Source organism: Dama dama, chromosome 15 (genome assembly GCF_033118175.1).
Source record: "Dama dama isolate Ldn47 chromosome 15, ASM3311817v1, whole genome shotgun sequence".
Classification (NCBI taxonomy): Eukaryota; Metazoa; Chordata; class Mammalia; order Artiodactyla; family Cervidae; genus Dama; species Dama dama.
In genome coordinates this window covers 22937048-22961851 of record NC_083695.1, presented here as the reverse complement: position 1 = coordinate 22961851, position 24804 = coordinate 22937048, and the positions used below count along the sequence as shown (strand labels likewise).

Below are 24804 nucleotides of genomic sequence, written 5' to 3'. Positions count from 1 at the left end.
GTTGGATTTATTAATAGAAAAAGGTATATAGTATATATATATTTTGCTGTTCGTTAATTCAGTAACATGTACTGAGTATTTAATATGCACAAGTCTTGGATGCTGGGAGTATTGTTATGAACAAGATAAACTGTCCTTGCTTTTATGGAACTTACAGTTTGCCAGGGGAGACAAATATAAAACAATCATTTACATAATAAATGTTATATATACAGTTGTGATGAGTGCTAAGACAAATGGGAAAAGTTTTGAAAATCCATATTTGGTGGTTTGATAATCTTGGGATCAGGTGGCTTCCTTGAGGAAGTGATATTTGAGTTACTTTATATTATTGTAAATGTGATTGAAGAGTTCAGTTTAAATAAGTGCTTAAGGAAATACTGAAATAAGCGGTTTGGGACTTTTTTGGTGGTTCAGTAGTTATGACTCTGCTTACACTGCAGAAGGCATGGGTTTCCATCCCTGGTCAGGGAAGTAAGCTCCAGCATGTTGCATGATGTGGCCAAAAAAAAAAAAAAAAAAAAAATTATTTAAGATTTAATAATAAACATGGTAACAAATTTTTTTTTTTTACATAAATTTATGTTCCATTCTGTTCTTGGTATTCCACTTGCAGAATTCACTTGAAATTGTTGACTTTCTTCATTTTAATATTGGCTTCCACAGTTCTTGGATATACTTGTATGAGTCTAAGACTTTATAACCCAATCCAAGCTTTACATTTGACAATAAATAAAAACTTGCAAGTTATAATGGATTTGAAATTTTTTTTAAATGCACTAAATTTGCCTTGTATGCCATTCCAGTAATACTTCCTTAACTATTAAACCAATCAAGGCATTTCTATTGTACATTCTTCTTAGACTGAACTTCTTAAAGGATAGAGGCCCTATCTCCAGAACCTTGCAGGATGTGAGACACATAATAAATGTAAAATAAGCAAATCTGTTGTGGATAATCTGTGTTAAATAAGGATGAAACAGCTTGGTATCTGACTTTACTGTTTCTTTTAACTTCCTTTTTAGCCTAATACAGGGGCTTGGACTTAACAAAGTCTGGTTTTGAATACCAGTTCCTTAATGTGTAATCTTAGGCAAGTAAACTTCTGTAAACCACATCTTCTTTATCTTAAAATCATGGGACTTCCCTAGTGGTCCAATGGCTAAGATTCCGCACTTTCACCACTGGTGGCTGGGGAAGTAATATCCCATATGCCTTGAGGCGAGGCTAAAAAAAAGTGAGCTGAATAAAGTAAAATGAGATTACTTATATAAAGTGCTTAGCATGGTGTCTAACATATCATAACTGTTCCAAAAATGGTGGCTAGTATTGTTACAAGGTACAGATCTTCTTCCTCTTACAATGGGGTAACTTCTAGATGAACCCATCAGAAGTTGAAAATATCCTAAGTTGAAGATGCATTTAAAACACCTGATCTACTGAACATCCTAGCTTAAGTTTACCTACATTCAATTCAACAAGAATACTTTCATAAGCCTGGGCAGAGTCATCTAATGCATAGCATATTTTCTAATAAGGTATTGCGTATCTCATGTAATTTATTGAAGCCTGTACTGAAAGTGGAAAGCAGAATGGTTGTATGAGTATAGAAAGGTTTTAAGTGTACATCACCTGTTAACCTTTGTGTTTGTTGCCTGGCTTGACTAGAAGCTGCAGCTTCCTGCCAAGGCCCAGCATCAGGAGGGAGTATTGTACTGCTCTTAGCCTGGGAAAAGATTAAAATTCAGAATTCAAAATAAGGTTTTTAACTGAACACATATTGTTTTCACACTGTCCTAAAGTCAAAAAATCCTCAGTCAAACCATTCTTGAGTTGGGGACCATCTGTGTATGCACTGAACTTTTTTATTCGTTTTATCTCTGATGTTTAAAACAGACACATGTAGTGACCCAGGATACTGGCATATGTTAGAGCAGCTAATTGGCCCTTTCTATAATTAAGCTGAGTCAAAAAGAAAGAAGTTAATAACTAGTTGGGTGTTTTGAAACCAACCTTGATGAACTATTAATTATTTATATGTGGGTAACTGTGGCCCATATTGTAATGAATCTGTTACCTTTCTTTGTAAGTCAGTTTTTTTATATAATAAACCAATAAATTTTTGTGGCTTTTTAAAAACCAAATAGTCCTACAATGCATTTGGATGTAGGAAATTTGCCTGAATTGATAACATACATGTGTGTGGATATATTTATAAACATATTTGGATTTGGGAATGGAAAGAGTAGAAGCTGTAGTCTATATATCTCAATTTTCAGCTTCTGTAAACTTATTTTAAACACTTCTCTGTTACTGTCTTTGCCTGTATAATGAAGTTAAGTTCAGTTGCTCAGTTGTGTCTGACTCTTTGTGACCCCATGAACCGCAGCATGCCAGGCCTCCCTGTCCATCACCAACTCCCGGAGTCCACCCAAACCCATGTCCATTGAGTGGGTGATGCCATCCAACCATCTCATCCTCTGTCATTCCCTTCTCCTCCTGCCCTCAATCTTTCCCAGCATCAGGGTCTTTTCAAATGAGTCAGCTCTTTGTATCAGGTGGCCAAAGTATTGGAGTTTCAGCTTCAACATCCGTCCTTCCAAGGACTGATAGAATGAAGTACTACAACTTATAATTTTAGTACTGTTAGTAGAACTCTTTCCATTTACCAATATTGACAGTTTCTGACTATCTTTATGAAAGTAAAGGATGTAAGGGAATTCAGTGGAACAAATATTTTAAGGTTTCAGATTTGACTTTACATTTATTTATGTCCGTGTTATACTTTACACATTTGATTATGTTTACATTTATGATTTGCTGGCAAAAATAATGTAAATACAGTTGAATTTTTTTTTAACAACTTGGGGGTTAGGGATGCTGACCCTCAGTACAGTAGATCCGGAATACTTAGCATTTGGCCCTTGGTGTCAGAGGTTCTGCATTTGTGGATTCAACTGGATATTGTAGTACTGTAGTACTTATTGAAAAAACCTGTGTGTAAGTGACTCCACAGTTCAGTTTCATTTTGTTCAAGGGTCAGCTGCACTGCCTGAAAGAAAGCAAAGGATGCCAGCAAACAACAAAAATCCATTAAGGCCTTTTTATTTTACAGTAAAAAAAAATGAATTTCAAGTTTTTCCGTAAGCAAAATATCCACAAATTAGTGATTTTTGTTTTTGTTAAACCCTAGGTACTAATTGTAGTCAAAGGATTCATAGACTACTATCTGGAATATAGTTGTAAGTACATAAGATGTTTGGATTGAAAATGTTAATGAAGATATATTATACGACCATCTGAAAAATTTTCATTCTACATTTGAAACGTTTTTACTTTGATTTGCATGCTTTTCAGGACACTCAAAAGGACAGCATTCTACATGTCTGGGGGTTCCTAGGGGTCCATTTACAGGAGTTTGCCTACAAAATTAAAGTCAGCTGGCACCTTTATGTAAGGCAACCTGACAATCTCTCCTAAAAGTGAATGATATTTATGTGATAATAGTGTTATTTGCAGCTTTTCTCAAACAACTTTATTTATATTTTCTCACTTGCTCCTAGAATATCACTGAGTTTAGGAAGCAGGCAGTTTCAGTTAAGCATCTGTGTCATGCCAAAGATCACAAAGCAGGTCATTGATAATTTGGTATCTGAAGGTCAGTCTTCTTATTTTTTCCCCTCTTTCCACATATTAGATTATTTTCACCAGGTTATTTTACTGGTTCCTTAATCCAAGTTGAGATTTTAGAAATCTTAGCCTGTAAGGTGATTTGCTAAGTATTATACAGTAAGTACTGAAAGAGTGGACTTGGAAGTTAAAGATTGCAGGATAAAACTAGGTTTTTCTCTCAACTTGCCAGTTTGCATTTCTAGACATGGTTTTCCTTTATTACAGTTCTACATTTGGCCTTTACTGCTACTGCTAAGTCACTTCAGTCGTGTCCGACTCTGTGTGACCCCATCCCTGGGATTCTCCAGGCAAGAACACTGGAGTGGGTTGCCATTTCCTTCTCCAATGCATAAAAGTGAAAGGTGAAAGTGAAGTTGCTCAGTCATGTCTGACTCTTCGTGACCCCATGGACTGCAGCCTACCAGCCTCCTCCGTCCCTGGGATTTTCCAGGCAAGAGTACTGGAGTGGGGTGCCATTGCCTTTAGATTAGCAGAATTAGACCATGATGATTAAAATCTGCAAAGAACTCTTCCTTGTAATTTAGGTTTTTAACCTATTAGAAGTGGCCATGTAGTTTCCATTTCAAAAACAGCTTAGGTGTTGTAAGAAAGTGCACAAAAGCCTTATGTCTATTTAAAATATTCAGATTTCTAAATTCCTTTAAAAAGGTAACTTTTCGTGGAGGTTTAGAAAAGTCTTTAAGAAACTGAAATTTAGAATAGATTTTTATTGTGCTAGAAGAATTTTGGGAGCTGCTGTAATCATTAGTGGCCCTGGAAATAAAACCCACAACTGGGATTTTAAAAATTATCTTTAATAAAAGTATGTCAGAAGATTTCTCACTGACATCAGTATGGATGCTTGATTTAGAATTCAACGGTGAGATCAAAGGAGTAATTGTTCCAAGTTGGAGATGTGTGCAGGATGGGTTACAACCTCCTGTTGTGATTGGACGGGAAGTAAACATTATTCTCCTGAACTATGATTGGCTAAAACCCTTTTCTTTCTACGATATTTTTCTAACAACTGAATCCGGAGCCTTTTCAAACCGTTTTTATTGTCAGACCAACGAGTTTGGGGTATGTACTACCATTAAAAGTACTCAAATGCACGGAGAAACTGTTCGTGAATTTTAAGAATGTTGACAAAAGTCCTCAACCGGCTGTTAGTCTTTTTTAAAGCAGTAGCGAGGTGTAAATCTCTGAATAGCTCAAACCCGTAGTGAGTGTTAGGGCTTTGCTTGTGGCTCAGTTAGTAAGGAATCCGCCTGCAATATGGGAAACGTGGGTTCGATCCTTGGGTTGGGAAGATCCCCTGGAGAAGGGAAAGGCTACCCTCTCTAAATTCTGGCCTGGAGAATTCCACTGTATAGCCCATAGGGTCGCAAAGAGTCGGACACCATTGAGCGTGTAGTGAGTGTCGCCCCAAACAGGAAATATGAAAGGATGACAGTATTTTCTTCATTTTCATTTAAAGACGTGTACTCTGTTTCTGCACTGACTGAGTTCTGTGGGCTTAGTTTTCAGTTGGAAATGTTGCTCTGCGTTGCTGCTGGGACTGCGGGACTGTTAATTCAGGAAGAATTCGGGCTAACTCAGACTGCAGGGCGCCATTTGTTCGGGGCGGGGGGGGCGGGGGGGGCGGGGCGGGAATCACTCTGGAGATGCGGCTGTTAATCTGGAGTTTGTTTTGCGACGCAGAGCGGAACCAGCACACTTCACTTTCACCTCACTCAACCCCCCACCCCAACCCCCCACGTCTCAGGAAGCGACGAGTAGAGAAGTGGGCCCCAAACACCACGTTTCTCAAGGACTACAGTCCCCTCTCCCGCCCCTACTTTTCTTTTTTCAAATCCAGCCCGGTCCCGCAGCCGCCGCGTCGGGCACTACTTTCCGTCCGCGGTGGTTGCGCCGACCCTCTCCCGCGGCTCCCTCCCCCAGCCCGCGCCGGCGGAAGGAGACGCGCGGCGCGCTTGCAGCCGCGCTAGTGGATGGGGAGGCGGAGTAGTACTGGCCGCGGCGCGGTGGCGGCAGCGGCCGGAGCTGCGTCGGGGTCTCAGACGGCGTGTGGAAATTTGTCAATTTCTTTCTTTCATTCGTGGAGCTGTAGCTAGCGGCTGCAGGTCGGAGAGTACAGGGCAGTGTTGAGGACCGAGTGACTGAGGTCGCTGTGCCCTTCTGGGCAGAGCGGCCGGTGCGCCCCCGAGTCTGCGCTCGCTCGTGGGGCCGCCGCCTTCCCCGGGTCCGCTGTCTTCAGCATGGACAGCCGGTAGGAGCGGGGTTTCGTTGATCCCTGGCAGCCGAGGCGGCGGCGGCTGCTTTGGCAGTGACGGCCATGGCGGTGGAGACGCGGCCGGAGCTTGTGGGGAAGCGGTTCCTGTGCCTGGCGCTCGGCGAAGAGGCGCGGCCGGAGCGCGGGGGGAGCGGACGCTGCTGGCGGGGCTGGCGAGCGGGGGTTATCCGAGCGGTGTCACACAGGGACAGCAGCAATCCCGACCTGGCGGTAAGAGCGCGGACACCCCTCAGTCTCCAGCCCGCGGCCGCACCCCCACGCGTGGTCCCGCCGCCGCACCGTCTGGGGTTACCTCTGGCACCTGGCTCAGCCGGGCCAACTGGCGGTCACGCCCCTCTCCTGCGCTCTTGGGCGGCTTTGCCCACATTCCCTGCCGGGGTCTCCACCTCCCCCACGAGTAGCTTCTCCTGTGGAGGCGGTGATCCGATGGGACCCCCTGGCGCCCGCCAGGGCCGTTCGGCCACTGTCCGGGTGGGGTTCGGCCGCGGCTTCCCCTGCGGTGCCCCGGCGGCCGCGGAGACCTTACGGAAAGGCGGGGCTGCGAGCCCGGCGCCGCGCGTGCAGGTGGGGGTGGGGGCGGGCCGCGCGTGGCGGTGAGGGGCCGGCTTCACCAGCGTGTTTGCAAAACTCTTTAACAGTGCAGAGGGGGAGATTTAAAACTTACCCTTAAGGTTGCTGAAGTAGGGGGGTAGGAAAGAAAAGAGGTCTTTGGTTTTCCAGCCTGTCTTGAGATTCGTTTGTATTTTCGAGGCAAAGGCCTTGGCAACAACGGCAGGTGTCCTGAGTAAACCTTTTTTTATACAGTATATGCTTGGTTTTCTAACCGGAAACGAAGCAAGTGGAAAATTGAGGTTTGGAGGATCGTGGAAATTAATCTCTCTCTCCCTCCCTCCCTTCTTTCCTTCGGATTTTTTTTGCCCCATAGTTTTTGTTGTTGTAAGAAGGGAATAGTTCTTTAAAATCACCCGTTCCTGGGTTTTATATGACTTTAAGTGAAACGAGGTATTGTAAATTAAAACGTTTAATACCCCCGCGAAACCTTCAAGTGGCTTTTTCTTTGCTTGCTTTTCCTTACATGTGACACTGCCAATAGTTTCTTTCAGTAGTGTAGGAATATGCAAGATTCTGAGACGGGATACGCTGTTAGTGTTCCAGTAACATTTTCACTAGGGGACAGATTGGAGTTAAGGAGCCAAATAGAGGCAGGGCATTGATAGCTTTTGAAAGGTTGATTTATGAATACATAATCCATGAAGTTTATTGGTAATATACTGGGGTATTTTTCACTGAATGTTTAAAATTTGGCAACTTTTATCTTTTTATGTGCAGGTTTACAATTCTGAAATTTCTTTAGTATCTATACGTGTACATACCTAATATTTTTGTTGGAGGTTTTGAGTCTGTTTTCCTTAAGCCCAGTTTCACGAATGTAGTCAGTGATATGGTTTCTTGCTGCCTGTATTAATGTCGGCTTAATATTGCAAAGCATGTTTACAGAATAGAGGTAATTTTGGAGATTCTGGTTGGTTATTCTCATTGAAAAAAACAGAATCAGCTTTAAAAAAAAAACAACCTAAACATTTCTTAACTGCTACAGACTGGCGGTTCAGTGAATTTGCGTAAAAAGCGTGTGTTGATTTTATTTTTCTTCCTTTTACTCTGATATGTAATTGTCTTGACTTTATGTGGAAGATAGATTATGGGTTAGCATTTTTAAATGGTTTCAAAACAAACATGGAATGATATTTTGTTTTCCACAAATTTTTAGTAGATGAAAATTGGGAGATATAGTTTTAAATTATGAGTATCACTGGTGACAGTCAATTTATCAAAGTTAAATATATTAAAAACTTATGTGAAAATTTAAATGATATAAAGAGAGGGGAGTTTTCAAATACTGTGTTTGAAAAGGCAAGGTAATAGATTAGATACTTAAAAATGAAAAGTATATGCGGATGGAGGAAATGGGCTGGAAAGAGCAGGAAGGAGTTTTACTCAGATGATGGAAATGTTTTGCATCTTGATTGTTGATTACATGTGTGCATACATATATTAAAACTCATTGAATTGTGCACTTAGTAACTGCATTTCATTTGTGCAAATTTTACCTCAGAAATGTGTTTTGAACTATACTATAACTGTGAACCTTTTACAGTTTTCCTTTAACTGTCTTAAAAAAATTTACAGAATAATCTGAGATTTTAGCCTGGAACCTATGGATTTAGAGTTATTTTCAAACTTTATTATATTTATATCTCTTTACATTCGTGTTACCTAAGTTAAATGAAACGAGACAATTTAGCATCACGAAAATGTAATTTGGATAGTATATTTTTGTGGCTGCAGAATGAAGCAAAGCCAAAGGAGCTTGATCAGTTATATGAAAAATACTATCAAATAGGTCATTTTGGTTTTTTTTGTTATTGCATGTATATGTAATTTAAAACGTAACAGGTTCGTTTGTAATCTTAGCTGTGCATGTGTTTATGGCACATGATTTGGGAGGATAATTAGTTTAGGGGATGATGATGATTTCGTCACTAAGTTGTGCCCAACTCTTCCGACTCCATGGACTGTAGTCCCCCAGGCCTCCTCTGTCTGTGGGATTAACCAGGCAAGAATACTGGAGTGGGTTACCATTTCCTTCTCCAGGAGATCTTCCTGACCCAGGAATCGAAGCCAGGTCTCCTGCATTGCAGGCAGGTTCTTTACCAGCTGAGCCATAAGAAAAACCCAATAAATATTGGCTGCACTGGGTCTTAGTTGTGGCACTCAAGTACTTTGATCTTTGTTAGGGCATGTAAGTTCTTTAGTTTCAGCATGTAGGATCTGGTTCGCTGACCAGGGGTCAAATCCAGGCCTCCTGCCTTGGGAGCACAGAATTTTAGCCACTGGACCACCACGGAAGTTTAGGGGATACTATGTCTCATGAGTTAGTTCCTTTCTCTTATTTTTGGTCTTATATATGAAGAATTTCCATGTGCATTAGTTTCCTGTGGAGCTTTCCCTGTGACTCAGATGGTAAAGAGTCCGCCTGCAGTGCGGGAGACCTGGGTTCGATCCCTGGTTTGGGAAGATCCCCTGGAGAAGGAAACGGCTACCCACTCCAGTATTTTGGTCTGGGGAATTCCATGAACTGTATAGTCCACAGGATTACAGAGTCAGAGGCTGCTGAGCAACTTTCACTTTAATTTCGTGTACTACTGTTAACTAGTTATCACAACCTGGATGATTTAAACCACTAGTCTTCAGCCTTTTTTGGCACCAGAGACTGGTTTTGGAGAAATTTTTCCATGGGAGTGGGGTGGGGGTGGTTTTGGGATGATTCAAGCACATTGCACTTATTGTGCACTTCATTTCTATTTTGCGGCAATCTCAGGATATTCTGTGTTGACTTTAGGGTTAAGGTCTGTGCTCCTATGAGAATCTAATGCTGCTGCTGATCTGACAGGAGGTGGAACTCAGATGTTATTGCTAGTGATGGGGAGCAGCTGTAAATGCAGATGAAGCTTCCTGCTGGCCAGCCTGCTATGCCACCTGGCTCCTTAACAGGGTTGGGACCTCTGCCTGATTTAAGAAATACAAATGAATTATATTTTAGTGGTTCTGGAGATGATAAGTCTAACCTGTGGGTTTCCGTAGGTGGAAATCAAGGTGTGATTAGAGCTTGCTCTTTTCTGGAGGCTTTAGGGGAGATGATCTCTTTTCCTTTTCTAGTTTTTAGAAGCAGCCCACATTCCTTGGTTCATGGTCCTCTTCCTCTTTTAAAGCCAGCAATTTATCTTTCTGTTTTTCTCCAGTTACATCAGCCTCTTGACTCTCCTGTTTCCCTTTAAATACTTGTCAGTGTCCTTGTGATCATATTGGGCCTACCCAGATAATCCAGGATAATCTCCACATCTGCTGATTAACAACCTTAATTCCATTTCTAGTCTCTTTTGCCGTGGAAGTTTAACATAGTTACAGGTTTCGTGTATTAGGACATGAATATTTTGGGGGTGGCATTCTGCCCAACACACCATGGCAGCAAAAAAAACCTTACATTATGAACATATGATTTGATACAAATCAATTGAGGCTAAAATGTTTATGCTGCAAGTTTTAATGATATCACTATCTGATCTCTTAAGTAAATGAGTAGATTTGTAGAAGTTTTACACAGCTGTGCTTGGATAATTTCACATACTTTGTTGGTTATGTTTAAGAAATGGCTTGAAAAATCTGGGCTATTTTGGAATTATATTAACCAACAAAAGACTTTATCTGAACTCTTTTTATTCAGGAGGTCCAAGTTATTGATGAAGTAAAATAGATTTTGAGCCCTCAGCATGTTTTTTTTTAGCTCCATTGTTTAGAAAGTTTCTTGCTTTGTTATACATGTTGAACATTTATAACTGCCAAATATATCAGGTTTTTTCCAGTACCCAAAAGGAACCAAAAATCATAGCATTGTGTTTTGCAGACCAAACATTTAAGTTTGTACATACGGGAATTGTCTCATGGTCACTTAGTGACCATGTAGTAGGTAACCATGAAACATTGATTTTGAATATTCTAAACTGTGTACTGGGCTTCCCACATGGCCCAGTGGTGAAGAATCTGCCTGTCAATGCATGAGACATGGGTTCAGTTCATGGGTGGAGAAGATCCGCTGGAGAAGGAAATGGCAACCCATGCAGTATTCTTGCCTCGGAAATCCCATGGAGAGAGGAGCCTGGTGGGCTACAGTCCGTGGGATCGTAAAAGAGTGGGACACAACAGTGACTAAAAAAACAACAAATGGTGTGAATTGTATGTTTCTGTGTAAAATTAAAGAAACTTTTGTTTCCCCCCATTTTCACCTGTGATAGATACATTCTGGCACATATTTTGATGCCATTAATTTAAAACAGAATGTTGTCATTCAGTTCACTCGCTCAGTCGTTTCCAACTCTTTGCAACCCATTGGGGTGTAGCACACCAGGCTTCCCTGTCCTTCACCAGCTCCCGGAGCTTGCTAAAACTCATATCCATCAAGTCAGTCATGCCATCCAACCATTTTGTACTCTGTTGTCCCCTTCTCCTTCTGCCTTCAATCTTTCCCAGCGTCAGGGTCTTTTCTGATGACTCAGTTCTTCGCTTCAGGTGGTCAAAGTATTGGAGTTTCAGCTTCAACATCTGTCCTTCCAGTGAATATTCAGGACTGATTTCCTTTAAGATGGACTGGTTGGATCTCCTTGTAGTCCAAGGGGCTTTCAAGAGTTCTCCAACACCACAGTTCAAAAGCATCAATTCATTGGTACTCAGCTGTCTTTATAGCCCAACTCTCGAGTGTGTACATGACTACTGGAAAAACCATAGCTTTGTCTAGATGGACCTTTGTTGTGCAAAGTAATGTCTCAGGTTTTCAATGTGCTGTCTAGGTTGGTCATAGCTTTTCTTCCAAGGAGTAAGTGTCTTTTAATTTCATGGCTTCATTCTTGATATGCAGTGATTTTGGAGCCCAAGAAAATAAAGTCTTGTCACTGTTTCCATTGTTTCCCCATCTATTTGCCATGAAGTGATGGGACCGACTGGATGCCATGGTCTTAGTTTTGGGAATGTTGAGTTTTGAGCCAGCTTTTCACTCTCCTCTTTCACTTTCATCAGGAGGCTCTTTAGTTCTTCTTCACTTTTTGCCGTAAGGGTGGTCTGCATATCTGAGGTTATTGATATTTTTCCTGGCAGTCTTGATTCTAGCTTGTGCTTCATCCAGACTAGCATTTCTTATGATGTACTCTGTATACAATTTAAATAAGCAGGGTGACAAGGTACAGCGTTGACGTACTCCTCTGCCAATTTGGAACCAGCCTGTTCTGTGTCCTGTTCTAACTCTTTCTTCTTGATCTACATACATATTTCTCAGGAGGCAGGTCAGGTGGTCTCGTATTCCCATCTCTTTAAGAATTTTCCACAGTCCGTTGTGATTCACACAGTCGAAGGCTTTGGCATAGTCAATAAAGCAGATATTTTTCTGGAACTCTCTTGCTTTTTCTATGACCCAAGGGATGTTGGCAATTTGATCTCTGGTTCCTGTGCCTTTTCTAAATCCAGCTTGAACATTTGAAAGTTCTCAGTTCATGTACTGTTGAAGTCTTGTTTGGAGAATATTGAACATTACTTTGCTAGCGTATGAGATGAGTGCATCTTTCTGGTAGTTTGAGCATTCTTTAGCATTGCCTTTCTTTGGAATTGAAATGAAAACTGACCTTTTCCAGTCCTGTGGCCACTGCTGAGTTTTCCAGACTTGCTGGTGTATTGAGTGCAGCACTTTAACAGCATCATCTTTTAGGACTTGTAGCTTAGCTGGAAGTCCATCACCTCCACTAGCTTTGTTTGTAGTGATGCTTCCTAAGGCCCACTTGACTTCGGACTCCAGAATGTCTGGCTCTAGGTGAGTGATCATGAAGATCTTTTTTGTTTAGTTATTCTGTGTATTCTTGCCACATCTTCTTCTTATCTTCTGCTTCTGTTAGGTCCATACCATTTCTGTCCTTTATTGTGCCCATCTTTGCATGAAATATTCCCTTGGTATCTCTAATTTTCTTGAAGAGATCTCCAGTCTTTCTCTTAGCTTCATACAGGGATGATACTGCATTTGAAAGGAAAAATGTCTAGATTTTTCAACATAATTGAAAGTATATAGGCCATTATCCAATGTTTGTAGGTTAAATGTATTACTTTTTGACGATTGTAAGTTATGTGCAAAGAATATCTTCATCTTTGAAACCCATATTTTCTTTCTACTTTACAGTACAGTAGAAGTGTTTAGTAAATTTTCTACTGAATGGCAAATTAATTATCATAAATTTCTTGTTCTTACCAACAATCTCAATTGTCAATTACCATTTCCTCTTAATTTTGAATCTCCTTTTTTATTGTGTGAAACTGTGTACCTAAGTGGTTACTTCCCCTATTCATTATCCTGTGGTTTGACTAAAGAGTGGGCGATGGTAGTCCTAAACCAGTCAGGGAATTAACTCCTTTGATTACATTGATGGGTATAAGCCTTAAATAAGTCCAATCAGAATGAAACCAAGGAGTACTGTGTAGGTGTTAGGCTGGAATTGCCACAGCTGTTTTCCTATTTTAAGATACACCAATTTGAGGACAAAGTTGAAATGTAGAGGCTAACAGTATTGAAAAGGCACCTAAAAAATAAGACTGATCACATTGTTTTTCTGAAACCTAAATATCATTATTGAGTTTACTTGGAAAATTTTTCATTATGAAGAATGACTTTATTGCTGTTTTTGTTGGTGTTTGTTTTCTTTGGTACTGAAAGCACCATAACTGATACACATGGTAATATTTCTTTGCCTCTTTTATTTTGTTTTGAAAGCATTTGAAATATAGCCTTTTTTTTCACACTCATGTGTTATTTAAGGTTGAGACATTAGATTTTTGTTATATGACTTTGAATAACTTCAGTTGTTATTTTCAAGAAGGGTGATATGTTCTACTCTGTTGTGTCCAGATGTATTCCAGAGCTTTAAAAATTTGATTTATATTAAAGATAAATACCTAGTTTTCTTAGTAATTTAAAATAAGAAATACCTGAAATTTTATGTCAGAAAGTGTGCCATTATTAAAGAGAAAGCAAAGAGGTAGCAGTAATATTTTAGAAATTAAAATATATACCATAAATGTTGTATTTTTCTACTCTGTCATTGTTAGCCAAGTTTTTAATGGTGGCAGTTTGCTGGTACCAAACACTGCTGATTTCTTTCAAGATTTGACAGTAATTAATTTCTGCCTAATACTCCAATAAACATTCTTTTCAATGTGGATTTTTAATAAATGTGTTTTGTTTGATGTAAAATTATTAATCTGACAAATTGGTATGGATTGTATATTTTATTTAAGATTATTGCTTACTAAATATTGAAATGCTTAAGATGTTGAAACAGTCTCTGAAATTATCTAATTGGGTAGAATCTTTTCATGTAGAATTTTGTAGTTTTGTATTTTAGCTATTTTATGAAATTACATTAGTAAACTCAAAATGTTTTTTTTCTTTTATTATATAGAACCTATTGATTTGATTATAGGATACTTGGTTAATTAAGAGAAAACAGTTTATTGTTCATTTACTGTTTGGTTGGACTTGGTGCTAAAATTCTAAGGTTGCAACATGGTCTAGACCTGTTTCCTGGATGCAGCCAGTTGAAACTGTGAGCCATGTAGAATTTGAGGAGGGTAGATAAGTGCTTAGATCTTTGAATAAAAAGTGTGAGTACAGATATTTTGGCCTTTTGGGGTTTATTGGCTAGTAGGCTTCTTTGGAATTAATAAGTTTGGATTACATATTTCTTAATAAATTGCGGATTTCACGTTTAGTATTTCATCTGTATCTGTTCAAGTCAGCCAAACAAAACAGATCTTAGTAGAACATATTTTGAAATTCATTTGAATAAATAGGAACTAAATATATAAGTATACATAATAATACATAACTGATGACAAAGAAAGATTGCTTAAAATGTTTAAGCGCTTAATTTATAGTTTGGGCCTTGGTTTTCTCATTTATTCCATTTAGTGAATGAAAGTGGTCTAGAGTTCAGAGTTTTTCCTATTCTGTAATTCTAGAGTTGTGATGTTGATAGTTTCTTTTTAAAACCTGGACTGTCTTGGAATAAAGTGTCTATTAAGCAAAAATGAATTTCAGGTCTGTCCCAATAGCTTTATTTACGAGTTAGTGAAACATTTCATAATAACATATCTATTGTGTTACCTTATTACAGAGACCACAATTCTATGTAAATAATGTAATTTCTGTGCAGTGTTTCTTCTGGATAATCAAAAATGAAGTCATAGGATTTGGATTTTTATGCTCAAATAAATTGAAATAGAATAAAGAAATATCTAAAGGCTACAGTATTGGAACTTAAAATAATTTAGTATATTTCTTCATGTACTTGGATGTTTTGATCAGCTACATTTAATTCTTGGTGAAGATATCCTGTAGTTCAAATTGATTAAAATGAACATAGTACTTCACACTTTCAACGCTTAAAAAGGAAAAAGCGCCCTTCCAGTTCTATGATAAATAGCCTCCCTGAACGTTTGCTTTCTTGATTTTTGCAGTCCCAAGCTTCAAATCCTTTTTGGAGCTTTTTTTTTTTTTAGTCACTTAGTGACTTTAGTTATTTTAGTTCTTCCCATCTTCTTAATTTAGCATTAGAAAGTCAGTCCTTTGCTTCCTGTTTATTTTTGTGGTTCAAATCTTAATCCCTTTATTATTTATATGGAATTATTTATATTGGTATCGCTCAGTTGGTAAAGAATCTGCCTGCAATGCAGGAGACCCTGGTTTGATTTCTGGGTTGGGAAGATCTGCTGGAGAAGGGATAGGCTACCCACTACAGTATTGTTAGGCTTCCCTTGTGGCTCAGCTGGTAAAGAATCTGCCTGCAATGCAGGAGACCTGGGTTGGGAAGATCCCCAGGAGAAGGGAACAGCTACCCACTCCAGTATTTTGGCCTAGAGAATTCGATGGACTGTTTATTGGACATGACTGAGCGACTTTGACATGGCAGATATTTGAATTTTAAGTTTAATTTAGCATCTTCATTTCAGATGTCTTCTAGTATTTTTTTATTGCTATATTTAAAAAATGCATTGTAAATTTAGAAGATTTCCTGTCTCATGCCAGAGAAGGTAGAAACAGTAGAACATGAAGTAGAAACTGAGTCAGCATTTGTAGAATAGAGTTTAGAATTTTTCAAGGCTAGGAGAGGTGTGAAAATGACTATCACTTGTTGTTGTTCAATCCCTTAGTCCAAATCTTTGCGGCCCCATGGACTGCAGCACGCCAGGCTTCCCTGTCCCACTGTCTCCCTTAGTTTGCTCACACTCATGTCCATTGAGTCAGTGTTGCCAGCCAGCCATCTCATCCTCTGTCACCCCCTTCTTTTGCTCTCAGTCTTCCCAGCATCAGGGTCTTTTCCAGTGAGTCAGCTCTTCACATCAGGTGGCCCAAGTATTGGAGCTTCAGCTTCAGCACCAGACCTTCCAATGAATATTCAAGACTGATTTCCTTTAGGATTGACTGGTTTGATCTTCTCGCTGTCTAGGGGACTCTCAAGAGTCTTCTCCAACACCATAGTTCAAAAGTGTCCATATTTTGGCGCTCAGTCTTTCTGGTCCAGCTCTCACATCCATACATGACTCCTGGAAAAACCATAGCTTTGACTATATGAACCTTTATTGGCAAAGTGATGTCTCTGCTTTTTAATACACTGTCTAGGTTTGTCATAGCTTTTCTTCCAAGGAGCAAGAGTCGTAATTTCATGGCTACAGTCATGATCTGAAATGATTTTGAAGCCCAAGAAGATGAAATCTGACACTGTTTCCACTTATTCCCCATCTCTTTGCCATCAATGATGGGACTGGATGCCATGATCTTCGTTTTTTGAATGTTGAGTTTTAAACCAGCTTTTTCCCACTCCTCTTTCCCTGTCCTCTTTCTCCTCATCAATGGACGGGTTCAAAATTGGGAAAGGAGTATGTCAAAGCAGTATACTGTCACCCTGCTTATTTACCTTATAAGCAACTAAGAAAATTCCCATCATTGCAGAAAGATCTATTGGCTACACTATTCTAGAGTAAGCATTAAAAGAACAGAGAACTTATTATTCAGCCTAGTAGAAGAGAAAAAGTTGGAATGATAAAAATAAAAGGCAGTAAGAGAGACAAACAGAAGAAAGGCAAGACAAAGCACAAAATACGAGGTTTAATGTAAACCCAGATATATCAGTAATTACATTAAGTATAATTGAACATTTCTATTAAAAGGCAGGTTATCAAACCTGGAGGTGAGAACCCACAAAACACACTTATTTGCTGTTTATAAAAACATCCATCTAAAGCATAAGAATACTTAGGCGAAAATCTTTCAGTTGTGTCCGACTCTTTGTGACCCCATGGACTATACAGTCCATGGAATTCTCCAGGCCAGAATACTGGAGTGGGTAGCCTTTCCCTTCTCCAGGAAATCTTTCCAACCCAGGGATCAAACCCAGGTCTCCTGCATTGCAGGTGGATTCTTGACTATCTGAGCCACAAGGGAAGCCTCAGAATACTGAAATGGGTAGCATATCACCTCTCCAGAGGATCTTCCCAACCGACCCAGGAATCGAACCAGGGTTTCCTGCATTGCATGTGGATTCTTTACCAACTGAGCTATCAGGGAAGCCAAAGCATACCTAAAGGTGGCTGTAAAAAGATGGGGGAAAGCTTCCATGCAGATGCTAATTAAAGATAGGTGATGTGGCTTCCCAGGTGGGGCTAGTAGTAAAGAACTCTCCTGCCAGTGCAGGAGATGTTAGAGACACAGGTTCATCCCTGGTACTGAAGATCCCCTGGAGACGGAAATGGCAACCCACTCCAGCATTCTTGCCTGGAGAATCCCATGGACAGAGGAGCCTGGTGGGCTACAGTCCTTAGGGTCACAAAGAGTCAGACTCAACTGAAGTGACTTAGTGTGCATGCATGATTTAATGACAGTGTTTAAGAAAAGAAGCATTATTTGGGATGAAGAGGCTTTCTTTACCATGACAAGAGTTTTATTCAGCAAGAAGATACAAGTTTTCTAAGTACCTGTGACATGACTTCAAGTACATAAAGCTGAAATAGATAGAACTGTTAGAGAAAATAGACAAATTTATAATCGTAGTGGGAAATTAAATAGCTGATAGAACTAGCAGTAAAATGTCAGTAATAAATAGAAGATTTAAAGTAATAATTACTTGCTTTGACCATTTCACAAGGTCATTGTGTGAATGAAATAGCATATTCAATAAATACACTCATTTAATATGAGCAAATATTTAATATGAATATGTACTGAAATATTTTTATTCAAAAAATACTTGAGCACCTTCTAATGACAGGTAGTGTTTTTAAGACATGTGTTTTGTAAAGTATAGAGCCTTAATCACATGTAAATGTTGTCGGGCACGGTTGCCAATTTTAAGTGCTTAATAAATTATAGGCAGATTTTATCTGGTTGGATCCATAGAAGTGATACAGATTTGAAGGATGCATTTATTGAGGAAACAAGATATTTTGGTCCCTGAAGAGTGACTGGCATAATATAGTAGAATAGGTATAAAATGATTTTGGTAGAAAGAATGGCATGAGGAGGAACTTTCCTGGCAGTCTAGTGGTTAAGACCTTGCTCTTCCCCTACAGGGGTCATGGGGTGGATCCCTGGTAGGTGCACCAAGATCCTGCATGCCCCATGGCATGACCCCTTTGCCCCCAAGATACGAGTGATATGAGGAAAAGCAAAGGACTTGGCTTCAGAGAGGGTTCATATCGAAATAACAATAATAAGCATAATTTGAAAATTAGGGCCAAATTGTAATAGCAGACTAAGAGATTTGTGCTGTGCCTAGAGATTGGTTGGTGGTTGGCTGAAATGAATATTGTAGTACTTGTGCCATTTCCCTAAGTATCTTGGGGGCTTGGTTCTAGGGCGCTTTCAGATAACAAAATCCAAGGGTGCTCAAGGCCTTTTCTTAAAATGGCATAAATCATTTGGCCCTTCATATCTGAACATGTTAGGGCCATAACTATATTTTGAAGATAGATTGAAGAGCCTTTAATTTTGATAGCTGAAAAAGCATACTGATTTCCATACAGGTTGTACCTGTTGACAGCTGCAGTTTATGGGAACACTGGTTTTCTCACACTCATCACTATTGACTACTGTTAGTCATAATTTTTGCCTAATTTGCCCAAAGAATGGTACCTTACTTTAATTCCCATTTATGTGTTTTTGAGTTTCATGTATTTATTGACCTTATTTAAAAAAAATTGTAAATAGCTTGGTTATATTTTGGCCCCTTTTGTGATTTGTTTTTCTGATTTATAGGTACTCTGTTTATGTTTAAAGTATATGTTCCTTTTTTACATGTGCTGTAATTTTTTTTCCTAATTGCTTGTTATTTTTAAACATTTTTAATGTGTTTCTCCTCTGGTTTTGCTTATCATTTATAGGATGAATAAGTTTTTTTATTGACTTCATAATACTGTGTCTTAAAAAGTACTCTAACCCCAGATTATATTTTAAAACATTAACTCCCCCCCACTCCACACTGATATGAAATGTCTCCTTTCTCTTTGCTGTATTTTGATATTTAGGAATCTTTATGGACCATTTTCTATATTCCATTTATCTTTTTTTGTAGTGCAGGATTAGAGTATTTTAATAATTGCTGTTTTATAGAATCTTAACAATAGGGAAGGCAGACTTCTTTAACTTTCAAAAATATATTGGGAATTCTTGCATGTAAATTTTTTTCTTTTTTTTTATTGTGATAAAATATGCCTGGCAGAAAACTTACGATTTAAACCATTTTTGAGTATACAGTTTAATGGTATAAAGTTGATTCACATTCTTGTGCAGTCACCACTGTCCACTGTCATAATAGGTCTTCCCCAAAAGAAATTCGGTATTCATTAATAACTCAGTTCCCTCCTACGCTAGCTCCTCATTACCTGTAATCTGTTGTTTGTCTCTGAATTTGCTTGATTTCATATAAGTAGAGTCATACAATTAGTGAATTTTATTCTGTCTTATTTAAGTTACTATAGTGTTTTTTAAGATTCATCCATCTTGTGGCAAGAATCAGAACTTCACTTTTCTGACCAAATAACATTCTCTTGCATGTACATACCATGAAAGATTATATTGAATCTGTAAGTCTGTCTAAGTAGAATTGCTATCCTAACAATATTAAGTTTTCCAGTCTGTGAGCACAGTATTTCTTTCATTTGTATCTTCAGTTTTTTCCAGCAGCATTTTGTATTTTTTAGTGTACAAGTTTTTGCCTCCTTGGTGACGTTAATTGCTTAGGTATTGTATTATTTTTGTAATTAGTAAACACACACACACACACACACATATATATATGGTGAATGGAATTTTCTTAATTTCCTTTTCAGATTGCTTATTGTTAGTGTATGGAAGTATAACTGATTTGTACGTGTTGATTTTGTATTCTGCCACTGCTGACTTTTTTTTCCCCTAACAATTATTTTCTCCTGTGTTTCTGAAATTTTTATGGTTTTCTCCGTATAATGTCATGTCATCTGCAAACATAATATTTCTTCTCTCCAGTTTGAATGTCTTTTTAATTTCTTGTCTAATTTTCTGTTTAGAACTTTCAACACCATATTTAATAGACGTGATAAGAGCAAGCATATTTGTCTTAAACTTTAGTAGGTTTTTTTTTACTGTTGAGTATGACTTCGACTGTGGAATTTTCATGTATGGCCTTTATTACGTTGAGGTAGTTTCATTTTATTCCTAGTTTGTTGTGTACTTTTTATCATGAAAGGGTATTGTATTTTGTCAAATGCGTTTTCTCTATCAACAGAGATGATCATTTTTACTCCTTTTATTTTTATAATGTGATATATTGCATTGATTTTTTTTCTTTGTATATTGAACCATCTTTGCATTCCAGGAGTAAATCCCACTTTGTTATATATATAATACTTTGTGTATTTAATTAAAAGTTAATTTTGTCACTTCTTTCAATTTTCTCTCCTCTCACAAATATTCTAGTATAATTTTGGTTGAGATTGTTACAGCTTTGTAGACAAATTCAGGAGGAAAGAGTATCTTTCCATTATTGGGTCTGAATTTCAAATAGCATGCGGTATCCAGTTGTTACTTTTGTTTTTTTTTTAATTTCTGCAGTAATTTTCTTCTATGTAGGTCTTGAGCTTTTTTTAGGTTCATTTTTAGACACTTGTATTTTGATTTTAAATGCATGTGGGTATACCTGAAACATTAATGCATACCTTTATAAGTCACTGATTTGTCTTCCCCGAAATGATTTTTATATTAAAAATAATGTTCCCTTTCTTTTCCCCTGCGTATATTTTTAGCTCATGTAATTACTTTTTAGTTCTTTTCATTAATGGGCTTAACAAAGTTATAGTAAAGCTTATCTATAAGAAAACTCTCATAAAGAAAAAGTGAATTGATAATGTTACTAAGCATGTTAAATCTTTTGCTTAAATTTTCAATATAGTCTGTTGACTGTTTTGTTTCCTTAATATGTTTTTCATTTTATAATTGTAATCAGTGGAAATTAAATTTTATTTTATAGAGCTTTACTTTTAGGTTATATATGTAGCAGTTTATTTTCAAAGAGGTACATATCAGAGTTTTTAATGTTAAGGTGTATTTAAGTTATTTCCTAAGTTTATCAATCCTTTTTAATACTATTCTTTTTCAAAATGCTATATTTATGACATAAGATTACAGTCTACTAATGTGTATGTATATGTGTATACATATACTCACACATGCACACATTCTCTAGTGGTTTTATTTTTAATAAAATAAAAATCTTTAATAAAATAAAAGTCTTCTGCAGTAGACTCCATTCTTAATTGATTTCTCACCTATGTTACATTTTAGAGAACTGTCCTATTTTTACTTCTTAATACTACTATAGTGAAGATTGAAACTTGGAGAATAGGAAACTGACTTTATGTACACTATAATTTTTTAATGTGTGTTTTCCCAACTTTTTGATGTTTTGAACCTTGGTAGGGTTTAGGAAGTAGTAGATCAAAATTTCCATTTTAAACAACAAATGGCTGCACTTTTCTATGTTCTTGACTTGGGCAATTACCTGCGAAATTAAAAAATGTATGAGAAAAATGCCCAGCATTATTAATTCCAAAAATGCAGAGTTCAAGTGATGGTAGTTACATTAGGTACTAATTTTTTGCCTAGTCTTTTTTGTTGCTGTGTTTTACATAGAAAATAATCCAGATTTTGGCTAAACTTTGTTCTGAGGGACTTTTTGTCTTTTTTTTAAAGCAGTTTTGACTGGTAAAATGAACAATCAGTGGACAATCAGTTTAAAAATTCTGAACTTGTTGTTGTTGTTCAGTCACTAAGTTGTGTCTGATTCTTTGCGACCCCATGGACTGTAGCATGCCAGACTCTTCTATCCTCCACTGTCCTGAAATTTGCTCAGATTCATGTCCGTTGAGTCGGTGATGCTATTTAACCATTGCATTCTCTGCTTGCCTTCAGCCATTCCAGCATCAGTCTTTTCCAGTGAGTTGGTCGTTTACATCAGGTGGCCAAAGTATTGGAGCTTCAGCGTCAGTCCTTCCAGTGAATATTCAGGGTTGATTTCCTTTAGGATTGACTGGTTTGATCTCCTTGCTGTCCAAGGGACTCTGGAGTCTTTTCCAGCCCCACAGTACAAAAGCATCTTTTTTGGCACTCAGCCTTCTTTATGGTCCAACTCTCGCATCCGTACCTGACTACTGGAAAAACCATAGCTTTGACTATACAGACCTTTTTTGGCAAAGTAATCTCTCTGCTTTTTAATATGGTATCTAGGTTTGTCAAAGCTTTCCTTCCAAGGAGCCAAGTGTCTTAATTTCATGGCTGCAGTCACTGTCTGCAGTGATTTTGGAGCCTGACATCTTTTATCTTAGTATCTTCTAAATGAAAATGATCTTTTTTTCTATTGTAATAAAACATTAATCCCAAGTTTCTTTAGATTAGTGTTTTTCCTTTCCACCTTCTCCCATACTTCAGAATTATGGACAGAGTACTTAACACTGCTGATTCTTTTTAGTTATAATATTAATGTCACAGTTATAGAAAGAAAGATTTAATCTCTTCAGAGCATAAGCTATTACCTTTTTTACTTTTGTCTTTTTAAATACTGTGGAATGTTATGATTCATGTTAGAGTGCCCTTTTACGTTAGAAGGAAAATGTACAGGCTCAATGAAGTTTGACTGCTCACTTAGTGCAAAGGAAATGAAAGAGTTTGGAAATATGTTGATTTTGACTACAGGACAAAAGGGGCGATCTAATCTAAATGCAGTACTGTTTTTTACCCTTTAAAACTTATTTTTTCTTCCTCTGTTGTATAGTTTTCTATATATACCTTAAGCTGTTTTCTGTTGGAAAAGGGGTTTCTGAGAAGCTCTGCAGAAATAATAAGGAAACCTGAGGAAGAACTGAGTTGAGGTCGGGGAAGCTATAAACCTTTGAGTGCTTTTGTGATGTGCTATGCTCTGTGGGAGGCTCTGAAAAAGGTCAGGCTTGAGAAACTTGCTTCTGAAGAATGTGTCTTATTAACACTTCATGTACCCTGCTTTTGTTGAGTCTATTGAAGATTTTTGTTTGAAAGTTGATGTGTCTTGTGTTTCTCCTTTTATAAAACGGTTACATTTTGTACCTTAAAGTAAAAGAAACTACTTGCTCAGTGTGTCTGACTCTTTGCAACCCCATGGACTATATAGCCTGCCAGGCTCCTCTGTCCATGGAATTCTCCAGGCAAGAATACTGGAGTGGGTAGCCATTCCCTTCTCCAAGAGACCTTTCTGACCAGGGATTGAACATGCAGGGTCTCCTGCATTTCACAGATTTCTTTACCATCTGAACTACCAGAGAAGTAATACCAATTCCATACAAATAACTAAAATGTTAACAACAACAGAGAAACTGTGTCACAAATGAAGAAATTTATTGGTAATTAGAAGGAAATTGGAATCCCTGCTTTGCAAAATAGTCTGTTTTGTATCTTTTACCCCATGACTTATAAGGCTTTTGATACTATCCTTAGTTTGAGGATAATATCCTCAGTGGTACTATCTCTTGAATCCACTGTAGCAGGTCTTTAACCTCATTATTCCAGGGAAACTGCTATGATCAAAGTCACCAGTGACTTGCTCTTTTCTAAATCAAATGTCATTTTTCATGCCTCCTCTTGACCTATTTGTGGTATTTAACATGACTAATCATCCTCTTTTCCATTATATTTTGTTCACTTTGTTTTTAGGATACTATACTCATCTGATTTTTCTCTTCAATTGCCTCTCCTTTGAGGTCTCTTGTGCTAATTTTCCTTGTTTCTACTGCAGTCAGTTCTTGGACCTCTTTTCTACCTAAACTTTTGTCCTTGGGAGATAGACCATCTGCATGCTGATGATTCCCACATTCATATCCTAGTTTGGACCTTTCCTCCAAACCCCAGACTCACATTTAAACACCCCCTTCATTGTTTACCTTCAGTATCTAATGGGTGTCATCTAAGTAACACGTCCACAGTTGAGCTCCTCTTTCTAGCCCCTTACACCTGCATTGCTTTGAGTTTTCACCATGCAGTGAATGACAACTCCATCTTTTTAATTCAGTTCCTTGGAAGTCATCCTTGACAACCTTCTCTCACATCCCATAACCAAAGTATGAGCAGAATATTTTTGGTATTGCCTTTAGAATACATCCAAAATTCCAGTACATCTCACCTCTTCCATTATTGTCACTCTAGGTCCAGGCCATCATCATCATCTGCCTAGATTTTCCAGTAGTTTGTAACTAGTTACAGTAGCTGGCTAACTAGTTACTAGCAATAGGTAGATACCTAACTAGCCTTCTATATCTTCTTACCCATGTAAGTACCTACAGCAGATAATCAGATTATGTCACTCCCGTAATCAGATGCTTCCAGAGGCATTCACACTGGTTTAGAGTTAAGAATTGACAGCCCTAAGTGGCCTGAAAGCTCTACATTATATGTTATTCCCCATCAGTTCAGTTTGAGCTCATCATCTGTTACTCTCTGATTTACGTGTTCTTTTCCAGCCACATCATTGGCCTCTTTGCTGTTCCTTGAACATCTTGGGTGTTTTCCTTCCTTGTGGCCTGTGCACTTGTTTCTCTGCCTAGAATGCTCCTCCCACAGGTATCCCTGACTCGTTTTCCCCAGCTAGGTCTGTTGAAATGTTAGTATGCTTGCTGATTTTGGTCTCCTCTGGCCACCT

General features: G+C 38.2%; 1 protein-coding gene across 2 annotated transcripts in view; it reads left to right on the top strand.

Annotated features, from left to right (window-relative positions):
* The window catches only part of JMJD1C (jumonji domain containing 1C), a 300384-nt gene that overhangs the window by 34010 nt on the left and 241570 nt on the right, over positions 1–24804 (top strand). The window contains exon 1 of one of the 2 annotated variants that reach the window (XM_061161618.1): positions 5993–6175. The exons of the other annotated variant lie outside the window; for it this stretch is intronic. Coding sequence (XP_061017601.1) covers positions 6008–6175 — 168 coding nt within the window. The 5' untranslated portion in view covers positions 5993–6007. Of the gene's footprint in view, positions 1–5992; positions 6176–24804 lie in introns of those variants that run through there. 2 annotated transcript variants of the gene reach the window in all.